The 19,432-nt window shown below is 53.7% G+C and overlaps 1 protein-coding gene across 4 annotated transcripts in view; it reads left to right on the top strand.

Moving 5' to 3' along the window:
• The first annotated feature begins 819 nt into the window (after positions 1–819).
• The window catches only part of KIRREL3 (kirre like nephrin family adhesion molecule 3), a 442,298-nt gene continuing 423,685 nt past the window's right edge, over positions 820–19,432 (top strand). The window contains exon 1 of one of the 4 annotated variants that reach the window (XM_084867579.1): positions 820–1,238. In XM_084867579.1, the coding sequence (XP_084723705.1) occupies positions 1,184–1,238 (55 nt within the window). In that variant the 5' untranslated portion in view covers positions 820–1,183. The remainder of the gene's footprint in view (positions 1,239–19,432) is intronic. The other 3 variants (XM_084867580.1, XM_084867577.1, XM_084867578.1) reach the window with 3 other exon arrangements.

The raw sequence follows: 19,432 nt of genomic DNA, 5'->3' as shown, positions 1-19,432 counted from the left end.
TTGACCTCTCCTTCCATACAGGCCAGTGAGAGGAGAAAAGACACGCATGGAGTGCTGGTGAGAGGGGAGGCGGCATATGCAAAGGCCGGCGGCTCCCTTCTCCTGGGTAGGAAACACACAATCCAGGATAATACCAGGCACGTGCCACACACCTACCTGGTTTCCCTCTAGTAGTTCCTTCATTCTGTTCTCTAGGAGTGGTACAAAGCACACTTGGGTCCATGGGTTAGGGTTTATCACCTACCTTCCCCCACCTTGCGCCCCCCCCCCCTCCCAAAAAAAGTCTCAAACATGCAAAGCATGCTTGTCTCTTCCCCAACTCGGAGACTCCCTGCACACACTGGCCAACTCCTTTCTGGGGGAAGATACCAGCTTCTTCCCCAGCCTCTGCCTCCTGCCCCCCACCCCCTACCCCCTTTCAGCCTGGTTTGCAGGCTTTGAGCAAAGGGAAGGCATGCATATACCCATGCGTGCACGTGCCTACCGTCATTCTTAACTTCTCGCCCATTAAACAACACGATAGCGTGTGGACAAAAAAAAAAAAAAAAAAAAAAAAAGCCACAGCTCCACTCGCTGCTCAAGATGCCTTTTGGTCATTAAGGGTGAAAAAGCTGAATTTCCTCCTAGGTAGGGGAAGGGGGAAAAAAGAAAGAAAGAAAGAAAGAAAGAAAGAGCAGAGCACACACACACACACACACACACCACACACACCCCTGCTCCGTTTTTGCATAGATAGATCTCCTTTTCCAAGTGTTTCCTCTTTAATTATGGCCCGTGTCCCCTCCCTCGCCCCTCCCCAGCTCCAGTGAAAGGAGCCCTTCTGTCACTGGTCCCCCGCTCGCTCGCTCGCTCGCTGGCTGGCGGTGGGAGGAGCCGGAGGAGGCTGCGCGCCCGGGAGGCGGCCGGCAGCGGAGGAGATGGATCTGCTCCGAGAGGGGACGCTGCTGAAGACCCCGGCTTCTTCTCGAGGCGGCTAGACACAGGCCACTCCGTATACCGATCGGCTGCGGAGACCGGAGGCCCCCGGGGATCGCCGGATCGACGGACGGCCGGCCGGTGGACGACCTGGCGAGGACCCCCCTTCCCCGGCGCAGGCTGAGCCCCGCGAGCCGCGCGCGGAGGAGAAACTCACCGCCGTGAGCCCCCAAGTTGCCCGCCGGCTCGCCCGCGCCGCGCCCGAGGAATGAAACCATCTCAGCTCCACCTGCTCCTGGTCTGCTCCTTCCTCTTCGGCCAAGGTAGGACCCTGGTCGCCGGAGTTGCGGGGCAAGTGGCGGGGAGCTGCCGGGGTGGGGGCGCGGGGGACGCGGGAGGCAGAGGGCGAGAGGTGGGAGGCTTGGGAAACTCGGCTGATGGATGCGCCTCTCTGGCCAGGTCGCTCTCCATGCACAACTGGCTTTGCTCCTTTTTGCTTTTGGAAGATTGCAACAAAATGCTACTGTCCTTTGCTTTGAAAAAAAAAATTGCAACAAAATGCTACTGTGTTTTCCTTTGGAATGAAGGGGTATGGGGGTTTGGGGGAGGAGGGGATGGGGGGGGCGACTTTTTGCTCTCAGTTGTCAACATCAAGCTCCCAACTCTCCAATGCAAATGAGTCCGTTATGCCCCGGTATGTTAATGAGGCGGTGTCTTTGGACCAGCAGCCCTGAACTTCTGGGGGCACCACCCCCCTCCTCCAGACCCTGGCTGGAGAGGGAGCGATGGGGAGGAGAGCTTTGTTGCGGTGGATTTTTAGCTCAAAAAAAGAGGTCTGACTTGCGGGGAGTGTATGCCAAAAGCGAGTGTGTGGTGTGCGTCGCGCGTTTGCAAACGGGGCTGCGATTACCGAATGCACCGTGGGTTATAATGTGCAGGGCGTGGGGGGTGGGAAACGCAGGCGAAGAAGAGTTTTCACCGAATGCAATCGCGTTCCCCGAGCCAGATTGGATTCTGAGTTCCGCACGGCACTAGATTCATTCGGGTTATAAAATGGGATTTCGCTCGCGGTGCTGCTGATTGTTTCGTTTCTGCAGCCTTAGCAGGAGCGGAGGAGCTGGGTGGACATTCAGGAAAGAACTTTGCCACCTCCAGGCTCTCTGCCACTGGGCGGCATGGGGCTTGGGTAGGGCGGGAGGGTGGGAGGGGAGTCCGGGAGAGTGCCCCAACTTAGCCCAGGACATGGAGTCACCTGTGGAACTGAGTTCAAAGGGGACACGAGTCCGTGGGCTCCTTCCTGTTTCAGAATGCCAGGGCCGCTCTGCCATCCGAGGCAGGCAGCTTTGGTGCCAGCCAGCGTGCTTCTTAGAGGGACGGGACTCGCTCAGAAAAAAAAAAAAATCCACAGCTGAGCAGGTCCATCTGTTGGTGCAATGAAGGGTAAAAGTTTTTTGGGGAAGCAGAGAGCACTGCTCTGGGGGGCTGGCTTTGCAAGCGAACAGCACCTCTCCCTGCCATCCCTGGTCTGGGAGAAGCCAGTGGGAGCCGAATCCCAGCCTTTTTCCTCACCTCCTCCCTGGTCCTGTGGTCCCTGCAGATTCCCCCTCATCAGACGTTGCTAATGACCATCCTGATTAAACCCGAGGGGCGCTTCTCCATGCCTGCGTGTAATAATAATGTGTGCGTGCGCACACACACACACACACACACACACACACACACACTGGGGCTGTGTGCCCCTCACCAGGGCTCCTCCAGCAGCAGGAAGATAAATTGCCTTCCCCAGAGTTTTGAGGCTGAATGAATAAGTACCTCCGAGCCCTGGTATAAACAGCCTGGTTGTGTTACCATTGGCGAGACGGCCCTCCTTCTCGGATGTGTGTGTGCACTTGCTGATGGGCACGCGTCTACACAGGCATACATACAGCGGCTCGCTGTCCTTCCGCCGTGCCTCTCCCCCGTGCACTCAGGAAGTTGCATGCGGGATCCCCCAAAGGAGGATCCAGCCATACCCCCCTCCCCCTTGCACACGGTGCATGGGACCAGGGCGCGCTGTGTTTTGCGGTTTGTTTCTCTTGGCGGCACACCAAAACAATTCTTGTCCAGATTGGCGCGCGGAGTCTGGAGGTGTCTAAGTGCCTCTCCGATCGTCTGAGTCATCGGGTGCATCTTCCACTTTGCTTATTCCTGCCTCGGTGCAGGAGTTATTTCTCGACAGCCTCCTCTGAATCTTTAAATATTTACCTGCCTGAGGTTAAAGGGGCTGTTTCCTCTACCCCTAGCCCGGAGGGCACTAGGAGGAAACCACAGACAGCATCAGGCGATGGTCCATGGGTTCCTTGTTACTCCTGAGTGCTCGGACAGGGTACCCCGTCCAATGGTGGAGGCAGGGACTCCGAAACGGGTCTCGTGAAGGATGATGAGACCAAAGTGCACCCAGCCGGTCCGAGTAGCCCACACCACGGGGCACTGTCGGTCCCAGGTCCCTCAAATAGACAGCGTCTGCCTAGAGGACGCAAAGGTCAAGTGGGAAGATGCTTTATGGACTTCATTGCAATCGAGCACCTTTTGACTTGCTCTGAGGACATTTGTTTTCATGTGGACGTTGTGATGAGTCTTGCGAATGCCCCAGAGGGACCTATGTGACCCTCATTTACGGCGCCAGCCCCTACCTAGTGCCATGCCTTTCTCATTATTGGCTAGAGGTTACCCTCTCTCCAGGGGTCAGGAGGAGACCAGCCCGCCAGCTCGCTCTAGATGGCTCCGGCTGTCACCCCCCAGAACCCCACCTTCCCGATGCTCTTCCTCCTCGGATGCTTTCCAAGGCAATGTGGAGAGACCCGGGGATGGCCCTCCACTCGGAGAAAACAAATGTCCGGGGTTCTATTTAGGGCCAGCGCTGACACCCAGGGCTACAGCCATCTGCCGCCCAGCACCTCTCCTGGTGGAACCTGCGTGCCTTCTCGGAGTTTCTGGAACCCATGCCCACACCTCCTGCGCCGGGTCGCCTCAGGTCTCCTCCAGAGGGGTGGCCAGACAGAGTTCCGATGACCGGAACAGGGGATCCCTCTAGGTCAACCCTTAAGGCCCATTTCCATCATTTTTTTTTCTTGCCAAGCATGTCAAATACATATTCACCTCCCCTGCTGCTCCTCACCCTTTAGACAGTGAAATTAAGGCATTAAGGTGTAATTCCCTTCCGTGCTATGCAGTGCTCTCCGTCTTTCAAGGTTTGGGCTTTTCACAGAGATAGAGATAGAGTGTGTATTTATTTATCTCTCCTGAGGTGGCAGAGAAAGAGCAGGTGGCATCCCTCCACCTCGCCCTGCCCACGCACCCGGCCGGGCCCGACTCCCCAGGAGGAGATGGAGGGCTGCCAGCCAGAGCGCTGTGTGGGTTTCCTCCGGCCGGGGATGCCTCCTCCCTCGGCTGTCAGGGCCGCCCGCCTTGTACAGAGAGAGGGATAATGTCACAGCACAATTTGCCTCCCGCGGAGAAGAGGCATGTTCTGCCCCGGGGTGAAAAGGAATCGATTCTCTTGTCATCCATAAACTTAGAACTGGCTCTATTTTCCCCCCTCCCTTTACCATTTCAGTTTGCCCACAACCATTTCCACCCGTGCCCTCCTCCTCCATCTCCGAGACCATCGCATCCAGCCTGCCACCCCCATTAAGTAGCTGCGGAGGAGTAATGGACTGGCTCCCTGCTGCCCACGGCTCGCGGTCGGTCCTGAGAGTTTGGGGAGAGGGCGAAGGCACAGGCTCGGTGCCTTGACTTGGTGTCTCCCCACTTTCTGGCATCGGACTCTAGGATCCCCCAGGGTCCTGTCCTGCCTAAAACTTGGGGGGTTTAAAAGTTCTAGATCTGGTGAACCCACACCTTGTGTGGGGTTGCCCTGTACCTACCACTCTGGGCTTGGTTGGGGTGAAAGTGACAAGTTGCATTTCCGTGTCAGTGACATCCCTGAGTTGAAGATTCCTCTGGGGAATCGTATGTGTGTTGGGAAGCATGGAAGCCACATATTTTGGGGACATGCTGACAGGAATCCCCCACATGGGCTGTCAGATGTCCTTGTGAAGGGGAGAGGCTCCTGGGGGCCTGAATCGCCCAGGGCAGTGGACGGCAAACTGTGGCTCGAGAGCCACAGGCAGCTCTGTGGCCCTTTGAGTGTGGCTCTTCCACAAAATACCACGGCCTGGGCCAGTCTATGTTGAAGAGATGACGTTAGAAGGAGTTTAAGTTAAAAAAAAAAAAAAAAGTGGCTCTCAAAAGAAATTTCAATGGTTGTACTGTTGATATTTGGCTCTGTGGACTAATGAGTTTGCTGACCACTAACCCAGGGAATAAAAGAGCATAGAGCAGACAAGAGGGAAAATAGAGAGTGAGTGCAGGGAATTAGCCGGGGCAGAGGGTGGAAGGGGGGAGGGGGCGGGTAGGAGGGAGCTAAGGGGATGATGAGAAGCATGGGAAGGGGAGTCGAGAAGGTAGCGTGAGCTCCTCAGAGTCAGCCCGAAGAACAGAGGGAGTCCCAGGGGGGTTGCACTGAGAAAAGGGTGTTGGAAATGAGCAGGGACTTTGGAAACATGGATCCTTACCAGGAAATGCCATAAAATAAAAGAAGAGGCGAGGAGTCAGTGTGATGCTCACACCCAGCACCCTAAGTGGTGTGGCGACTTACCTAGAGAAGAAAGAACCCCTCCCAGAAGGCAGTGCCCAGCTGCCAGGGGTGTGGGACCCCTTCTTTCACAAATGCGCTGGATGAAGGACACTGGGACCTGCCTGGTGGGTATGGAGGTGCTCACAGTGTCTGCTGCCCAATGGGGAGTGCTCAGTTGCCAGCAGACCAATTACAGAGGGATCAGCACCTTCACACTGCCCTGGGGACACTGCCGGGCCCCCCTGCTGGCCTCAGAGGAGGGTCTGCTGGGCGGGGTGTGCTGGGCACAGGACCAGGGAGCTGTTGGGCTTGGTGCCCTGTGTTGACAGGAGCCGGGGCCAGCAGGAGATGGGGTGGCATAAGGGATTAGGCCTGAAGATGCAATTTTTCTGTTTTTGTTCAGCCCAGAGGGGGTGACTTAGGAGGCGTTATACTGAGGACCCCGAAAAGCACATGACTAGTCTGGAGTGAATTCAAGAGATTTCAATAGCAAAATAACAACAATACTAATGATACCTTTGATTCGCAGAGCACTTTTCTTCCAAGGAGATAAAAAGATAAACTGTTTTGGAAACAACATGAAGGAGGGAAAGAAAATTGCCCGTGATAAAGGAGTGGGGATGAGGGCCAAGATCATTCATTTTAGGGTCTCCGTGGAGGGGGGCCAGTCCCATGGTTCTGGGCGTCAGTTTTCAGCCGCAGTCCTTCTCCTTGTCATATGCTGGGGTGACTTTTGGATAAAAAGCCAGCGCAGGCATTTTAATCAGGTTCAATCCCAAAGCAGGGAGGCACTTAATTCCCTCCTCCTGGGCCCGGGGCTTCTCTAATTCAGTCGTGCAGTGCTGATGGGGAGCTGCTGGAATCACCTCCACAAGGACCCTGACTTTACTGGGGGTTCTTGCAGCAGAGGGATTGGGGCCAGCCTTCCCTCAAGAGCAGTGGACACCCAGCGTTCACAGAGCAGGGGCCTGCTGGGGCAGCTGTTCTGGGGGTCTCTTCCCTCAGGTTTCATAGCCAGTCACTGCCATCCACAAGGGATCAATACGCAGGGCCAGCCTGTGCCCAGCACCCAGATTGTTGTAACTGCGCCCTGTGTTCCAAATAGAGTGGATGTTAGCTTGGATTTCAGACAGTGCAGGGAGGCTGCTGCTCCATGTGTCATTGCTCCATTTCTTCTCCCAGGGGAAAGCTGGGACCCACCTGGGTAGGAGTGCCCATCAGATGGGAAGGTTGGTCCCTATAGGTCATTAGAGCACTTCGGGCACGTTCATGCAGAGGCCTTAGTCCTGGTTCCTGCCAGAGTTTGGGGATTAGGAGAGTGTGTGTGTGTGTGTGTGTGTGTGTGGTGGAGGGGGGGAGACAGGGGAGCCTACCCTGCTCTCGCTCTCCCAGGACCCACACTGTAGAGGACCCATCTCCACCACATTTAATAGGAATGTTTACTGCCTTCTGCTTCTGACCCACCGAAGGAGCTCGGGATCAAAGGTTAAAATGTTCTCCATTCCCTCTCCTCCAAACGGTGAAAATGAGTATTCTGGCTGCACAACTTCCTCGGAAGTCCGTAAATGTCAATCTTGGAGAAGTGTTCCCTTATATCACTGCAGTATACGTAGCATCCGTGGCTTGGAAACAATGTCTTCCGCCAGCCCAGTGGCGTAGCCATGACAAGGCTCCCAGCCCACGGTCATCCCGACTGTGAGGATCCAGTGAATGCCAGCTTCCCTAGGCACCTGGGCATCACGTTGAGCCATGGAAATAGTGGCCAACATACGTGATTCCTGCTCCATGCAGAGGCGTCCTGTGGCAGCCCTGGCTGGGCATGGAAGCTGGGAGGCGGGCACTCCCCCAGCTCCTTCCTGGAAATAAAGGCAAGAATGTGACCAAGTGGGGACACCTGCCCACACGCCATCTCCAGGCTTTTCTGGTAGCCTGGGAGCCGTGTCATGGCTACGCCACGCCTCCTTCCATCGGTCACCCTACTCCACACACTCACACATACACTGATACACACACACACACACACACACACACACTCACACACGCACACATTTACATACATCCACACACTTACACATACACTCACCCACATGCAAGCTCACACACACACACAGGCACACACACACACTGACAAAATCACATGCACACACACATTTACATACTCTCACCCACATGCACGCTCACCCACACATCCCTGTTGCTGCCGTGTAGTGGTGTCCAGAACCTAGAACGAATCAGCCCTTTTGCTCCGTGGGAGGGGAGCACTCATGCTAACCTTCCCCCTGGCATTTCCCTCGTGGGAACAGTGGAGGAGGTTTGCCCAAGGCGGTTTTGTGGGCATTGAAGCTAACACTGCAATGGCAAGCGTGTGACGTATTGGAAGAGTATGTGCACCTCAGGTTGAATGATCTAGACGGCGGCCCACGTGACCTGTGCTCATTGCAAGGCTGTTACAAGTTCACGGTCTTTCTCTCACTCAGGCCCAGAAGATGGAAACGTGACATGGGCCCCAGTGTTGCAGCAGCAGCCATGGACTGTCCTTTTTCCCATCCGCCTTTTCCCCCAGGGCTTTCCAGGACCCTGTGTCTTAGAGGGCACCTCTCTCACCCCTTCCTTTGTGACCCAGTGGCATTTGATGACGTCAATCTCAGCCCTGGGCCTGCTGGCCAGCATGCATTGAGGGCCTATGTGTATGCAGTGGGCATGGTGCCAGGGGCTCTGATGCAGAGATGGCAGGGGTCACATTTCTGTGCCAGGGGGGCTCAGTCTGGTGAGGGAACAGACATTGTCACGTGTGGTTACAGTGATGGGCTCAGAACGGTCCGAGTGTTCTTCTGAGAGCAGCTGGAACGGGCGAGGGCATCGGGGAAGCCGCACAGAGGAGGTGACTCGGTTTGGGAAGATGTCTTGGAGGCTTCCCCATGGAGCATGCGCAGTGTTTCAGGCTGGCCCTTACCCTGTCGGTCACCCTACTCCACACACTCACACATACACTGATACACACACACACACACACACACACACACACACACTCACACACGCACACATTTACATACATCCACAAGAAGGCAGGAGAGAAGGTGGCATGCTCAGAAGCAATGGGTCCCATGGTGGCTGGAATGCCAGTGTGTTGAAGAGGAGGTGACAGAAAGCTTGGCAAGGGAAGGGCCAGCTTGTGGATGGTGGTGGGTGCCATGCTAAACGTCTTGAGGATGGAGTGTCAGAATTAAGCCTGCTCTATAGAAACATTATGAGTAGCCTACTTATGGTTCTAGTGATCTCTATTCCATGAGTTCCATGGCACCCAAAAAAGCAGGTTCAACGTGTCATTTATTCTTCCTGGTATTCCCTGAGTTTCACAGCTAGACTAGAATGGAAATATACTCGCTGCTCTCTCCAGCTCATCTTCCAGGAAAAGGATGGAATGGTGAGCAGTAGAGTAAGTGGGGAAGCCGGCCGTGCTGCATTCCAGGGGAAGGCAGAGAGGGCGGTAGGCAGGCGGACATTAGAGGACGGTGTTGGGTAATTGTGGAAGAGACCACGCTGCCCACGGAAGCAGGCGTGGCTGAGTCCACTCTGGACTCTTAGGCAAATGGAATCGCTGAGAAATGAGATTTGCCTGTTTCTGGGGATGACTAGCCAGAGGGGGATGCAGCCTGGCATTGAAGATGCTGGTAAACCAGAAACAAGAGACCAGGACTTGGATGAGACAAGCCAGAGATGCCTAGGGACGCTTTGCTGGTGAGTTTTTTGTTCTCAAGAGGCAGCGAAGCTTCACTGGCTTTGGGGAAAACAAGGCTCCAGGCTCAGTGGTTCTTCTCCCAGAGGCTGGATGTGTGTATAGGTCTCCAGCACCATTAACTTTTCATTCTAGAGTAAAGGACATCAAATGACCTACCCATGGGTCCCACCCTTGGGCCTGCTTCCATTTCCCCGGAAGGACAGCTCCATAGTGAAGCAAAATGCTCCACTGTTCTGCAGGAAATACCCAGGGACATTTCCAAGACGGTCCCTGCTTGGTTCTGGTAGTAAATGCCTAGAAAGTCAGTGACATGTCATTATAGGTCTCTGCCCAGCACATTCTCTTGCGAGTGCCAGGCACCTGCCTTTGCTTGTTGCTGGCAGCAGTGGTGCTAGTATGTTCTTGCCATGATGATAATTAGCAATGTATGAAGCTTCACGGGCTGCAGGTGACTTTCAGAATTCATGAGAATTGACATCACCGTGACAGCAACCAGCAGAGGCAATCATCAGGCCACACCCTCGGGAAGGTGATGTTACCTGGCCAGAGTCAGTCCCATCTGGCTTGCTCTGTGTGCCTCCAGATATGGGAGATCCAGCTGCTCCAACTCATCAACAGTGAGCCATGCATGAGCAGACCCTAAGCTGTGTGCCTGTGACCTGTGGGGATCCTCCCTATGTAGGCAGGGAGGAGGGGGTTAGGGGTCCCGGATGTAATTGGGGAGCTGACCTTTGAACAGTGACCCCGCACTGTAGCTCTGTCCCCTCTTGATCCCAGACCCCTTTTGGATGGGTTCCTGCATCTTCCCTGTTTCAGCTTTAGCTGGAGGCCACATGTCCACCCCCCCAACCCCCCACCCCCGCTCCTGCCTGGGGAAATGACAGGCCAGCCTTTCGGGCAGAATAGCAAAAAGGAGACAGACGTGGCTCTGGCAGCTTCTTTTGTGGTTGTTCTGAAAAAACGAGAGAAAAAAAAAAAAGCAAAGGCAGGGACTTTTCTTCTCTTAATTGGCTGATGAAATATCCATTTCTTTTGTGCCCCCTGGTGCCTAGCACACAATTCAGCACACAGGAGGCTGTGAATAAATATTGAGGCGATGGAATGAAACATAAGGAATAATGAAAGAAAAAGGGGCTCCTCTGACATCACCGCAGGCACATGCTCCGAGGGCCCCCGCAGGAGGGCAGGGGAAAGAAACCAAGGAGGAGAGAGGTGTGGCTTTGCCCCATAGGGAGCTGCTTGGCTCTGAGAAAGGCCTTGGGTGGCCATTGAGTGGCCAGGAACGCTGCCAAGAGCAACATCCTCCGGCGAGCCACCCACTCCTCGGGTTCCGCGAGAAACAGTCCCAGCCTCCTGCTCTTGAATGCCTGTCAGCTCCGATTCCCGTCAGTCACCTGCAAATGTCACAGGTGGCTCGGCTCGGGTGCCGTGTGACAGTCCACCTGTCACCCTTGGCAATGCTGGGAGCGATGACAGGTTGCGAGTGACACCCATCGTGCCGGCATTCAGGAGGCAGAAAAGGTAGAGCTCGCTCCTGGAGACTCACGCAAAGGATCGCACAGGAGGCAGCTCCCAGCCTCCCCTGCCTCGCTGCCCTGGTGACAATGACAGGAACACTGTCATTTGATCTCCAGTTGGCTTTGTTCTCCGTGTCCTGAGGCCCTCGCTTAAGGAGGCTGGGTCCACCCCACATTCACAGGGAGTCCCGTGGCATCAGGGAGGTGGACTCCAGGACCCTGCACCATCGGGATGACAGAGAGGGAGCACCTAGTTTTTTCTCTGGGGACCACATCAGGCAGGAGCGAGCAGGAGGTTTTCAGAGATGAAGCCAGGGGAAGATGCAATTCCTACATCTGCCTGATGGTGGCAGCAGCAGCGCTTGCAAAGCCCAGAAGTGAGCTGCCAAGCTAGAGGCCCAGAAAGGGAGCTGGGCTCCCTGGTGGGTGCCTGGGCCCTTCTCTGCCTGAGACAGCCCGGCTGGGGCACCTGAGCATGAGGCAGGGGACAAGGAAAGGGGGTGCATTCCTTTCGAATGGCAGCGGCTTCCCTGGGAGACTGGGTTCCTTTCTCCTCTTTCTGATGGGGGTGAGGGCAGAGTGTTCAGGGTGTCTTTGGGGTAGGTAGGCATGATTAGAAATACTGAAGGGGCTGGGAGAGCTACAAAGAGAGTGAGAGAAACCTCAGTTAGCAGAACGGGTTCCCTGGGGCGAGGCAGTCCCCTGTGTGATGCTCTCCTGTGGGTGATGAGTGGGTGTCTTCCCCAGGAGGGCCCTGCCTGCATCCTCGAGCGCCCCCTTTCCCCCCAGCAAACCCACTCCTAGGCCTGGGCCCACTACCCCCCAGGCAAGGTGTTCTCCCCTTTTAGGATTCGGGAGCCAACATTTCTGGCTGCTCCTCTCTCATGCTGAAAAAGCAAAACCAACTGATGCTAACACGTCTCCTCATTCTCCCCAACCCCCTGGGCGGGCTGAAGAAGTGCTTCTGATTTCACCTCTGGACAGGGACAGGCACCAGGAACTTGTCTTTATGAGCCGTGGCTGTGTGTTTGGAAGTGCGTCTTGCAGGCAAGGTGGCCCGGATCCTGAGGCCGCAGCAGCAGCCCTAGCCCAGGAGGTACCGGTTAGATTTTTAGGGCACATGCCCAGGTTGTGGGCTCCATCCCAAGTGTGGGGCATGCAGGAGGCAGCCCATCCATGATTCTCTCTCATCGTTGCTGTTTCCATCTCTCTCTCCCTCTCTTTGACTCTCTCTTTCTTTTTTTAAAGAAAGTTGACAGGGAAGGGAGGAAGACGTGAGACTAGAGAAGGACCAAAACCTACAATGGCCTCGCTATGGTCCTCTCTCTACTACTGTGCCTTGTGATGGCTGACCTGGAACCAATCATGGTGAAGGGGGACCGGGGCCCACGGCCAAGTGCTCTGATGAGCTCTGCGGGTAGCCCAGTGGTTAATCCCCATAGCAACCCGATACATAAAGCAGGCCTCTCCTAGCCATTTGCAGATGAGAACTATTGAGGCTCCGATGTCATGTCTTGTCTGAAGGTCACAGCACAGGTAAGGGACAGAACCACCACTCCAACACTCCTATGCAGACGCCATATCCCTGGCTGCCCATCCCTCCAAGAGGATTCTGGGCATAGGACTTTTGGTCTTTCAAAAGGCCACAGAAACCCCCTCTCCTAGCCTATAGTCTTCCTCCTTCATGACTTGTAGGGCCTGGGAAGAAAAGCTGCTCAAAATAAACAAAACTTAAAAATAAAAAAAATGTAAACACCATTTCTTCTAACACAAAAGTATGAATGAGAAGCCGATACTGGCTAATGGCTGCTCTGTTCCTCCCATACCCCAGCCCCAGCATAGCCTAACATCTCCAAAGCCAAATGCTGGTTTCCTAAGGAGAACCCCTTCCCACCTACATTTCCCGGATTGAAAAAACAAGTGGAACCCACGGGGCTTGGGTAGAGGTTAGCCTGGTGTGAGCTGCCCGCCGTGAGAACAAAGCTGCTGGACACGGGGAGGCAATCCCGGACATCAAACCCCGCTTTTGTCAAGCCCAGAATAGGAACTATGACGGAGACCACCGGGCTCTGGCATGATTAATAACGGTCGTTAGGGAGAAATAAAAGGACGCTTGGAGCAGGGAGGCGTCGGGACGCCGGTCAGAGGCGCCTCGCCTGGGCTCCAGCTGCTCTGGCTTCGCTGGCGTCAGCGATCATTTCCGAAGACAGCCACACCTACCTGGGCCCTGCTTAAATCACAATCTTGCTTTAAGAGGGACACTTACAATAAACTAGCAAAACGTAAAAGTTCTTTGAAGCGTTCAAAGCTCCTTTTGATGGAATTGGAGGGATGCAGAGGGAGAGTGAAAGGCAGGCAGATCAGCGCATGGAAGGCATGACGCTCCTTCCTTTCATTTTGCAGCTGCAGCCCCTTCATGGACCACGCGTCCTCGTCAGTGGCGTGGCGTCCTCCGTTGCCGGGGCTACAAATCCACCCGATGCCGTTTCTCTGGGCATGAGCCTGGCTTTGGGTTCTCATCGAACCAGGGCAACGGCATTCACCGACAGCATGCATACTTAATAGGCGATGCTGAGTTGAGCACAGTCAAGAAAAACCTTCCAGAAACATCTATTCCTTGCCTCCCCTGCTTTGCTGATGATAACGGGGCATCTATATTCTTCTCTCAGTGTCAACGGATATTTATTTTCTAAGCTTCACTCTGTTGAACTCTTGCCCAGGAGAATATAAAAACATACAGACTGCCGTGTTTTCCAAGTTCAGTTGTCCTAGTTTTCTTATGTTACGCTATCTGCCTTAAACATTTACATAGCCAGGGCCCGAATGTTTATATCCTTCTGGAGGGCTGTTGCGACTATATAAACTGGGGGGGGGGGGGGGGGAGGTATTTTCTATTGCAAATCGGAACATCCTTCACACCAAGGCATGTTGCTCCCTTTATGGCATAGCATTCAGAGTATTTGAATATCCTCTGGGCAGCAGTGCATGGGGGTCACAATTTCCCTCTCAGAAAATATGGAGGTGCCTAAAAAAAAATAACTCCTTAATGGAGACTTGTCCAGAGAAAGAAGACAGCATTTGGGGCGTGCCTTTACTGGCAAGAGAATCGCCCTTCACCCCTCCACATCCCACCAAGGCCTCATTTCCACTTGAATAGTTGACGTTTGGACAATGTGGGGGTTAGGGGCATCCCTCCACACACAAGGTCAAAAATCAGAGTGTAACCTAGCTCATCCTAGGTGTCCACAGGAGATTGGCTCCAGGACCTCCAAATCCATGGATTCTCCAGTCCCCTTTATAAAATGGCCCAGAACATACATACATCAGCTCTCTGCATCCATGGTCTCCCAACTGCAGATCCCAGTACAGGAATTTATTGAAAAATAATCCACGGATAAGTGGACTCCCACAGCTCTAGCCTATGTGGTTCAAGGGTAACTGCACTGTTTATATGAACTAGGGGCCCAAGAGCAATTTAACCAGAGGAGTTAGGGTGGCTCATGAGAGCTGCCCCTAGAGTTTCATGTCATATTGTCCTAGAGCGACTCAAACTGACAATGAACTCAGGAACCCCTAGGGTCATAAGCCTAGGAAACCAAAGGTGACAAGGTCAAGAACATACAGCTAGGAGGAGCTCCCAGTCATTCCTTCCCATGTGTCTTTCAGCCTGTCTCCCCAGGAAAGCTGTGGGCCACTCACTCACAGGGAATACTGTGGCTAAGAGAGTCCACGATTCCCTCCCATCGGCACTTTAGAATGTTTAATGTAGTCAGCTGCCTACCAGAGATGACAGTAGCCCACACTGATGGCTCTTCTGCTTTGCACAGAGAAGTGAGTCAGGATGTATAGAATAATGCACCCCAAGAATTCTTGTTCTGGTTGTAAAAAATCTCCAAGGTCAACCCAAGCACAGATATTGACGTTCACTTCATTGTGAACTGGAATCTACTGGCTGCTTACTGTCATTTTTTTTTTTTTTCCAATTCATAAAAAAAGATTTTTCTCCTCAGTAGGCCTCTGGGCCTCTTTCTTCAACCCAGTCCACCAATGGGAAACCGAATGCATACAGAGGAGGGAGAGAGAGGGAGGCGGAGCCAGCGCCAGATTTAAAGGCGCCCTAACCCCCAAGGGCTGCTGTGCAGGCAAGGTGCTCACTCCCAGATGTCTGAGTGACAGCATGGTGACAGCAGAGAGGAAGGGGGAGGGAGGCACGGGTGTGTGTGGCTGTCAGGCTACCTGGAGAGACAGAGGGACAGACAGAGAGATTGAAGGAGCTAAGATGAGAGAGGGAGACATTTTTGTCTCCAGAGATAAGACTGGAGAGGTCAGAACAGCTTTAACCCTCCCTGATCCAGATGGAGGTTAGAAGGCACACTCCTTCCAAACAAGAAGGTTTTGAAGTTTCCATCCATCAGTGAAGTATTTCAGTCTCTTAGCCAAGAGGGTAGCGAGATGTGCCCGATCCAGGCAGGAGTCTCTGGCATTAGAGGGTCATGTGTCCCAACATCTGCAGGACAAAGACCCTCAGGGTCGAGGTCAGGCCTTACCCCTCCCCACACTCACACACACCCTTTGCTACAGCCCAACAGAGCTGCTGGCCTCTGAGTGAACTCTGCTCCCGGCCTCCCACCTTTTCACCTAACTTCCTTCCCCTGTGGAAGGATCTCCCTCCCCACCACATGGGTCAGGCCAACTTCTACCCTAAGGACCAGCGCACTTTGCGTCCTGGGAGAAGTTGCCCTCACTGCCCTCCTCACAAGCAGATCTCGGTGTCCTTTCCCTCTCTTCCCGCCTGTGGCAACCCTTGTGGTGCTTGTCACAGTCTATTGAAGTGACTTTTCCTCCCTTCTCCCTACCTCCCCTTCTAGATCATGAGCTTCTGGAAGGCAAGGTTGGTTCGACCCCCAACCAGTGTGTCTTATCCAGGAAAGGTGGTACCATGTCGGTGATTTGGTGGCTCTGCTCTAACTAACCCATGAAAGTGTGTGGTCAGAGAGCATGCTCTGCTTCTGCAACCGAGTGCCTGTGGGCACCATGTACTCCTGGGGGAAGGTGAGACTAATGTAATCCCTCCTTGCATCTGTGTAGTACTTTGTTGTTTTCCAGGGTCTTTCCTTGCACCTCTATAATGATAACTCTCATCCTCACTTGAAAGAATTAGGGAAATGAGACCAGGTTATGTTAAATGGCCTTCCTGAGGTCCCAGGGAGAAAGTGTGAAAGTTAAGATGAAAACCCAGGTGTTCCAAGTTCAAGTTCAGTGGCTCTTCTCCTCCCCCTCCTCCATGTCTCCTGCTGGCTTTCTGCCCACAAGGAGATGAACTTAGAGGGGGCATCACAGAGAGCAAGATGCGGTAGGATAGCAGCTTGTGAGGGGAGCATGGCAAGGCTTCTGGAAAAGTTTCAACAACTGGTTCCAACTAAGGAACAAGGGTCTCTATGCAGAGGCTGTGGTGAAACTCCTCTGGACTGGGGCTCTCTCTTGCCAGTGGGGCCTAATCAAGAGAACATAGTAGCTCCATTATCCTGAGGACTTCATAGTGCCTCACAGCGACCTGGAAGCTCCTCCCAGACAGTCCTTCATGGTTTTGTTGGCCTTGATCTTCTTACTGTGCATTTGCCATGAAATGTCAGTCTGGAATTTGCTGGGAGTCCAGAGCACCCTCCAGGCCTGTGACACAGGCATGAGAGAGGCCAGGAGGCCACGTGCTCTGTCCCCTGCCTGTGGCATGGTTCTGGGCTTGGCCCTTATATTCAGAAGGGACTCAGACTCCCTCTCCCAGCTGCCTCACAATGCTTTACTGCTGAGGAGTGTTCTGAATCCTTAGGAGGGTGTCAGGCAGAGGGGAAGTGTCTGCAGCCATCCATTTCAGTGGTGCCAGATGTGTGGCGCTGGTGCCTGGTGCCCAAGGTCATGGTAGACTTGCTTAGCATCCTCGGTCTCTTCTCAAGGCCAGATGCTCCACAGTTTCTGCAGGAAACCTTCCTAGCAGCCTTCCTAGCAGAATTCATCAGAAAAAAGCCCACACATATGCCCCCCAAAAGCTTCCATTGTGTTAATGAATTGAATCGGTCCCTGTGCATCCAAAGTGATGCTAGTTAGGTGCTGTCCTTGGGAGGAGGGAAAACATAGTTATTCCTATTCTTTCCCAGGTTCCCCGGTGCAGAAGAGAAACCTCCGTTGAGAAAGGCCATCTGGGCACCGTATTAGCTTCCTCTGGCTGGTGCACACATCCTCACCAAGTTTAGTGGCTTCGCATAACACAGATGTTTTCCAGGACAGTCCTGGGGGCCAGTAGTCTAAAATGAGCTTCCCTGGACTGAAGCCAAGGTGTAGCAGGCTGCTTCTTTTGGGGGCTCTAGGGCATAATCTGCATCCTTGCTCTCTGGGCCCCAGAGAGGCAGGCCACCTGCTCGCCTTGGTTTGTGAGTCCTCCTGGTATCGCTCCAGCCTCTTGCTCTGCCATCACCTCTACTGCTTCTGAAACGGAGCCTCCGTCTGCCTGTCCCTCCTAAGAGTTCCTGTGAGGGCATCAGTCCCCCTCTCCCATCCCCCCCTCCCCCCCCCGTCCATAACTCCGCATCATCTTGCATCTCGGGGCCTTTTAACTTCATTAACCTGCTGAGTCCTTTTGTCTTCGAAGGCAGCATACTCAAGGACCATCTTGGGGGCTCATTATTCTGACTGAAACATGTTACAGGGACCAGAGACAGAAGGGAGCTGGTGGCCCCTCCCCTGCTGCACTGTGCAATGTAAGCATTGCTGTCTCCCTCCATGTGTGAGAACCTGTGCCTCAGTGTCCCTATCTGCAAATCAGAGAGAACGAGCTTCCTCCCTTTTCTGTTTATAAAGGGCTTGAGGGCTGTCCAGTAAAAGGTGCTGAGTATGGGATGGTTATTATAACGGTTTACTATCACTGGGTATCCGTTATGCTGACACTAATCAATGGAGCTTCTACTAGATGCAACCGTCGCTGGATCCCGTGAGGGAGAAATCAAAGGGACATCCATTCCATTGGCGCCTGTAGTGAAACCTCTGGAAATGACTCTTGGTAGCGATTTGTTTGGGCTTCATTAGCATGGAGTGTGGGAACTCTCCTTTAAAACACCCTGCTGCCCAGCCTCCTCCAGCCCTGGGTGTAATTGAAATGAAACAGAGAAAACAACAGTTGTAGAAAACAAAGGACAAATGGGCCCCGCGCTTTGTTCAGGGTGATTTGCTGCAGGGTAAGACGTTCACTGCCTGCACTTTTGATTTTCTCTCCTTGCCTCAGAGCCTGGTTGAGTTTCTGGCCTCTGACTGAGGATCTAGCTGGGAAGGAGGCACTAGAGAGTGAGTATAAATAGCACCTGGGAGTGAAGGAGGGTTGCAGGCTCAAGGATGAGTTTGTGTGTCCTGCCATGTGCCAGAGCACAGGAGAGGGTCTATGAGGTCAGTGTTGGGCCCCCTTCTGGACCATTTGGGCTTTGAGATTCCAGTGCTGTACTTTAAAGGCTTTATGTAATCCTCTTTAGGGTAGAGCAGTGGTTGAGTTTCAACCTACGCACCAGGAGGTCTCAGTTCGATTCCCGGTCAGGGCACATGCCTGGGTTGCGGGCTCCATCTCCAATGTGGGATGCGCAGGTGGCAGCTGATCAGTGATTCTCTCTCATTAACATTTCTGTCTCTCTCTTCTCCCTTCCTCTCTGAGATTAATAAGAATATATTTTTTAAAATGAGGAAGCTGAGCCCCCTCTGCCCACCCTACCACCAGATGCAACAAGACTCTATAGAGGGCGTGGCTGCTGGGGGCACAGTGAGGGCCGGAGTGATGTAACATGTTCCAGCTCCTCCCCGGCCTCCAGAAGTGGCAATGTATGAGGCCCCCAGAGGGGCGTCTGATTCTGCCCCCACCTCACACTCACTCAGGAAATCCACTGACTCTCTGCCTTGGAAGCCCGGATGAGAGAGACAATCAGTGGACAATGCCAGCATCTCTCAATAGGTTTCTAAAATCAGATGTTCCATCCTGGAAGCGGCTGTATCAGGAAGGTTATGTGGCTGCTAAACTGTCCCCAGGGGGCTCTGGGGAATTAAAGCAGAGACAAGCCCCGGCGTGATTACAACCCCATTATGCAGAGCTCCCCTATTTGTTTCTCCATATGGATGGATTTGTATATATTTGCATTTTGTCCTATCTGATAATATGCATAGAATTCAAATGGAAATGACTTGCATAGATTTGTATATTAATGAGGCGGTTAATGGCTGCCATCCCTGGCCGATTCCCCTGGAGAAGGCGTGTGTGGTGCAGAAGGTCACACATCTCCTGGAGCATTGGCACTGCCGGGCACCACTGGGCACTCCCGGGGCCAGGAAGCTGGGAGCCCTCTGTGGTAGAGATAGGGACCTCCCCCACAGCTCCAGGCCTGGAGCCTACTCCCCTGAGGGGTGCATTGAAAACAGTCTCCCACGCGTGTGTGGCTTGTGGTCTCCTCGGACACCCAGACACTCAGCTTCAGCAATGTCACAAGGACAAGCTGTGTCCCACATGGGAAAAAGCCCAGTCACCTTCCCCTCATTGAGTGGGTGGCAGGGGGCAGAGTCACATTTCAACCAAGGGGC

The sequence above is a fragment of the Pipistrellus hanaki genome (assembly GCF_964339955.1).
Source record: "Pipistrellus hanaki genome assembly, chromosome: 19".
Taxonomy (NCBI): domain Eukaryota; kingdom Metazoa; phylum Chordata; class Mammalia; order Chiroptera; family Vespertilionidae; genus Pipistrellus; species Pipistrellus hanaki.
This window is presented reverse-complemented; position numbering and strand designations above follow the sequence as displayed.